This window comes from Monopterus albus, unplaced genomic scaffold (genome assembly GCF_001952655.1).
Source record: "Monopterus albus unplaced genomic scaffold, M_albus_1.0 scaffold25.1, whole genome shotgun sequence".
NCBI lineage: Eukaryota > Metazoa > Chordata > Actinopteri > Synbranchiformes > Synbranchidae > Monopterus > Monopterus albus.
The window spans coordinates 1,430,094-1,436,093 of record NW_018127905.1 but is presented as its reverse complement, the minus strand read 5'-3'; the positions used below and the strand labels follow the sequence as shown (position 1 = coordinate 1,436,093).

At 42.0% G+C, this 6,000-nt stretch overlaps 1 protein-coding gene across 4 annotated transcripts in view; it reads right to left on the bottom strand.

The window, feature by feature from the left end:
• mllt3 (MLLT3 super elongation complex subunit) overlaps positions 1-6,000 on the bottom strand; it is a 57,530-nt gene that overhangs the window by 15,487 nt on the left and 36,043 nt on the right. For all 4 annotated transcript variants that reach the window (XM_020594990.1, XM_020594993.1, XM_020594992.1 and 1 more), the window contains exon 7: positions 4,283-4,858. In XM_020594990.1, the coding sequence (XP_020450646.1) occupies positions 4,283-4,858 (576 nt within the window). The remainder of the gene's footprint in view (positions 1-4,282; positions 4,859-6,000) is intronic.

Below are 6,000 nucleotides of genomic sequence, written 5' to 3'. Positions count from 1 at the left end.
TTCTCAAAGCAGTGAAAAGCTGCTTCCAGATGTTCCCACAGAGGAGTTCACATACTTCACTTTATGGAACGGTTAGACCAGTCTGTCAGCCATGGTGGCTCTCTGCAGTGATCCCAGGTGTGCACAGGTGTGAGAATAGGCAGAGCTCCAAGTGCTCCATGGATTCCTTTCACCATGTTCCTGACATTTGTACTTCTGTCACTTCACTGTGTTCACTGCTGAGTCGCTGCCTGTTGGTGGGACTATGCACTTTCGGAGAACTGAAGAACAGAGGCTTGATATTTTTGTGGGTATCTTACATGGGTAAGTTTCCATATAATCCTTGTGGTCAATTTGCCAGACACCAAGAAAAAAAAAAACAGATTTTAATATAGGACTGATTCTTATAAATCATTTAGTGGGATACTCTTGAGGGTGTTTTTTTTTTTTAAAGCTTTAATATACTGGAAACAAAACTGATCAAGTGCAAATGTGACCTGCTGGAGAACACTGCACAGCAAGAAAACCTCCTACTGTCACCTCCTCTTCTGATCAGACACACACACCTCCTTTAACAACCTCAGCAAATCTTCCAACCTGATTCATTCTGAGGAAATAACACTACACAACGTTAACGTGTGTTCCAACAACAGGGAACAGCGAGAAACACACTATTTCTGTCACGCTGCTTGTCAGTTGTAGGAAATTGTGTAAAGAGGGAAAAGCTGTGAAAAAGGTCGACTTCCTTGGCCTATGTGCTTGCATATCGCACACTACAGCAATAAAAACAGCAGGCAGTAAACTGCAGCGATACATTTTCATTTATTTTTCATTCATTATTTTTTCCCCTTCTTGTTCTTTGGTTCATGGATGTCATTAAACTTCCTCACTAACATGCCTGGATGTGCAATTTGCTAAAGTGAACTTTTCTAAACGTGATGTATGTACTGTCAGAGTGTTTGATTAACCTGTGACAGGAGTCAATATTGTGTGTCATAAGCAGACTTGGTGTATCACAAAAATATTAAAGTATCCATCATGGTGGTTTGCTAGAAAACCCACGTGTTTTTTTTCTTCATAATTTATAGCATTTAGAGGTGTAAAATTCCCTCAGAACACAAAATTAACTTTAGTGCCAGAGGTTTTATAGTCTTTTCTCCACTGGCCAATTCTGATCACACTGACTCAGTCATTTATCACTCCTCATCAGCTTCAAACAAGGCTTTTAGATGTGTGCACAGCTCATAAATTGCAACAAAGATGCAGTGTCAGTGCTCAGGGGAAGAGAGAGCTTGCACAAGCAGACTAGGCTGCAGATGAAACAAACACATCCAAATACTCAGATGGGATTATTTGGACTTTGACAGCACTTAAGACCCATGATACTGAAAGCAATTCCCTGCTTTTCCAGCAAGTTGTAAACATTATAGTTTGGCGTAACAAGATGGCATTATTGGACATGGTGATTGTGTAGTTTGCCCAAAAATTTTGAAAGCAAAAGAAAGACAGCTAAGTGTTGTAGCTTTATATGAGCTACACTATAGCATTAATCACAGTGTTCCTCTTTGTTTTATCAAGATAGTGAACAACCTTTCAGTTTGCTTATGTTCAGTTCATCAGATCTTTTTGTAAATGCTGCTTATGTGTCAGTCAGGAGAAAAAAAATCTATTCACTTTAAAATTGTGATCTTATCCCATACAACTGCAAATTAATTCAAATATTTTTTTCATCTTTGATAAAATAATGTGGACTGAACCTAACAACAAGGGCACAATGCAGCACCCAGTGAGTGCACAACGCTATCTGTAACAGAAACTCCTGTTCACCAAGTAGCATCTAACCTCAGGAGGAGGTTACACAATTGAATCAACAACAGTAAAAGTGGGTTTAAACTGCATCATTGAAAGGAGCACGAAATGCGTTCAGATCTTGTTATACAAACCCAAATTCATGAAAAGGAGTCTGCTACTGCAAACCTGAGCTGCCCACGAAAACAAAGTGGAGAGAAGAGACCTCCAGAAGTCGCAGGAGGGGAAAAGAGAAGTGGGGACAAAAGGCTGAGCGACTTCAATGGTTGTCACCTCCTGCCAACAAACAACACACAGCTGGTCTGTTGGTTTATGGGACAGCTTCTTCAGAGTGCCATAAATCTGAGCACCACTCCTTTTTAGGGCCTTTGTCTTGTTTCTCTCAAAACCACCAAAGCAGACCACTTCAAAGACAATAAATACTCCTTAGCTACAGTTTACTGGAATCAATCAGGGATCTTCTCTTAACTCTTTGCTGAGTTGGGACAGTGAAAACAAAATGGCAGCAAACAAGAATAAACTGACTGAGACTACTTGGTTCTCTTGTCTAATCTAGCAGGGGCTGTCCAAACAAAACTCTTTCAATGTGAGTTAAGAAGCCTTTCAGTCCGACAGTGCAGATTCTATCAAGCCACTTATACTGACATGTTCTGGTTTGCAACACAAATGGACATTTTTGCAGTTCACCAAGTAATGGGATTTTCTCAGCCACTGGGTAGATCATCTGAAGTTTAATCTCACTGGTAGGTTATATTTTGCTATATTGTTCTATCTTTCAGGAGGTTTAGTGACAGGTAGAGAAATTCGCTCTTGATATGTTCCATGTTTATGGTGAGATTTTCAAAATTAATCACATTGTTTGGTATGCACTACTTTCAGTCTCCAAAAGAGCTGTTGATTTTTAATAATTTCTTTTAAACAAACAAGCTCTGTCTTCATTATGATAAAGCTGGCACTGTATTGTTAACTGAATGAAATATTTCCACAACATAAATTTTTGTACTCAGTGTTGCCAACAATAGTTATCAATCATTAGTTCTTAGAATTCAAACATCTATGTGACTTATGTTTAAACAAGCTTGTGCCAGTGACAAATCACTCAGTCTGTGTCCATATCTAGTGTGCTAAAAACAATATTTTCATGCTAACACAACAGCCAGCTTTCCCTTCCTGTCACCACCCAGTCCACATTTCCTCTTCTCTGCCATTTCTGCCCCAGCGCTCAGTGAAAAACAGTGAGATCAAACAAGCGGTCACATGAGAAATGAGAGCAGGGCTCTGCCAGTCCCGGCGCTCAGCCACCGGGGCTGCTAGCCTGGGGAGAATCAAACACCTGGTATTTGTCACCCCACATCCCCTTTACAATCAACCCGACCCCTGGTCCTTGTATGGGAAAACTTAAAAGGCATTTCCAGAAAGCGCAGACAAAAACTCACGTTCTGCTAGTGCCAAGTAATAACTCCCCTACCTAAACAAGCTGCCCCCCACAGAGAAAGATACATAAAGACTCGAGCTTTATACAAGCATTAGAGAATAGAAATGAAAAACAACAGTGCACAGACAAAAACTGCTCAAAGCACAGGGATTTAGACCTTTCCTCCACAAACACTCAGCATTTTTCTTCTTTCAAAAGCTAAAAGGATTAAATGGGAAGGCTGTGCTATTCACTGCTGTCTCCCTTTTCTCATCAGGTGTTGTAAAACCATAAATCTTTCTTGTCTACTATTTGGCTTTAAAACAGTCCTTCTTTATGGGGAGGGCCTCCACCAAGCATGCGTAGACCAGGCAACCCTGCTGAATGTCAGCCTATTCATGATAAGAACTGCTAGAGATGTCATTTTTCTAATCCTGCTTTTAAGATGGAGATAGGAAAGAATATATTTAAGTTTAAATGTCACCACACTTTATATCCATATTCAAATATTTCCAATAGAAACATATAGCAAGTGTACACAATCAATCATTTGCTGTCAATCAGGGAACAAACTCACATCTTGCAACCATATCTTGCTCCTGAATGAAACATTGTGTCCACTTCCTGTTTGGCCACCCAGATAAAGGCAACTGAACCCCCACGAGGTTTTTATTGCTGCCCACCTCTTCTTGTCCGTTCGGCCCCCCTGGAGCTCACCAGACCACCATTAAAAAAAGATTCTCTCTCTGTCATTTGATTTTATAGCCCTTTGACACCGAGGAAGGACTGACCACCCAACAAATCCTCACCCTTAAACTCCTGGAAGAATTGGATACTTCTCCACTAACCATCCCCTTCAACTCTTTTCCTATCAAGTGTCCTTAAAACTTAAACTCAGTAATCCCAATATGGTGGACTTATAAGTGCCAGGCAGCTACTTCTTAAACCTTCATGAAAAAAAGATGCTGCCTTCATGTAAATGTATCACCAATAAAAGTAATGGCTTTAGTCTTACCAAGAATTCTCTGCTTTTAGTTTTGATGACAAAATGACAAAAAAAACAAAAACTGTTCAACTTACATCTGATTTGGTGGACTGGTCCTCTATATCTGAGTCATTGGGGTCCACCGGTTCCTGGAATGGAGGAAGTGTTAAGAACTTCCTGCGCTCAGCTTCATCACCTTCTGGTCGTGATTTACTTGTTCGCATTTGTAACCTATCCTTCACTAGTTTCTTATCTGAATGCTGACAGTCTGCCCCAGATGTCTGCTTGCCCGCATCCGCAAATCCCTTTTTACGTTTTTTGGCCACATGGTCATCACCGTCGGGGGTGGACAGACGCTTATTTAGCCCTGACCCGTGCGTCATCCCCTCAGTCCGATGCTCCTTGGACAAAGACCTAGGTTCCTTGAAACCCATCTTGGGATTGTTATCTCTAAGTGGCTGGTTCTCTTTGGGTTTCCTGGAGGGTTCTTTGGGGGCTTTGCTGGGTTCCCAGCCAGAGTCTCTGAAGGCACTTTTGGGCTCTTTCAAGTCTTTTGGAGGCTTATCTTTGTGGTCCTTGGAGGGTTTGTGGAGTTTGGAAAAGCTGCTGCTGTTGGTGCTGGTGGTTGTGGCGGTGGTGAGAAGGGTAGTTCCACTTCCTTTGGAGCCATCCTGTTAAATAATGCCAACAAATAAATTAGATCCTGCATAGCACATTGTAAAAAAAGAAAAAGCAAAGAACTCACCAAGCAATAGGCCATGCAGGCACAGAGAGAACATGCAAACTCCAGACAAAGACCCCAGGTCGGCCCGGGCTCAAACCCAGAACCTTCTTGCTGTGAGGTGACAGCACTAACCACTGCACTACCATGCTGCCCCAGGATTACACAGAATAATCTAAAATATCTGATGAAAGGACAAGGAAGGCACAAGGAAGAGAGAAATCTCATGTTAGATCAATGAGTGAACATAATAGGTCCACGGCATGTTAGCCACTGAGAAATACTGTTGTCTGAGGATAATATGAGCTTGTATCGCTGTGGTAACTGATACAGGGCATGCGAAATGCCGCTGAAAAAAATGTTCCAAGCAGTGTTTGAACCCTACTTTACAGCAGGAAAATGTGATTATGGTGTCCCTCTTGCTGTTTGTGTTGTGTTAAACAGCACTTCACACTACATGTATTACTTCCAAAATGCATCGTCCCAAACAACAAAGTGAGCAAAAAACCAGGCAGCTAGGTCAAAGGAAGATTAATCCTCTGCCTTTTACACAAGAGAAAACATGCATGCCACCCTGCAGTTTGGCATTACCATCTGTGAAAAGAGGTCCATTCTTAAAAGAAAATCAAAAGGGTTGTCTTAGTCCCCACCTATGGGTTTAAAGAGCAAACTCAGGACTTCTTTTGAGCAGTGTTCAGTGGGGTGAAGGGGCCTTTTCAACAGCCACACATGCACAACTTTAAAAGTGGAGCGACGGGCAATGTGGAGAAAGGAGGAAATGCATTCGTTCTAACGACGGGGGCCATTTGTCCCTGGGCCTCACCTCCAGCCCCCTTGTCAATATTTCATCAATGCAGTAAACCCATTAAAGCAGTCTAGACGATGGGGTGTGTTAGAACTCTGCCCAACCACCTCTAACCCTTTCATTTTGTCTATCTGCTGGTGACCCTGGGACCTCAGGATATAGAGTTGCAGGCTCATTCTAAACTCCAGGCTGCTCCTCCAATGCAGTAAACCCATTTCCCTTGCAGGGCAGCACAACACAAAACTGGTTTCGTGCTTAGGCTTAGGAGGACACACAGTGCGTCTGCA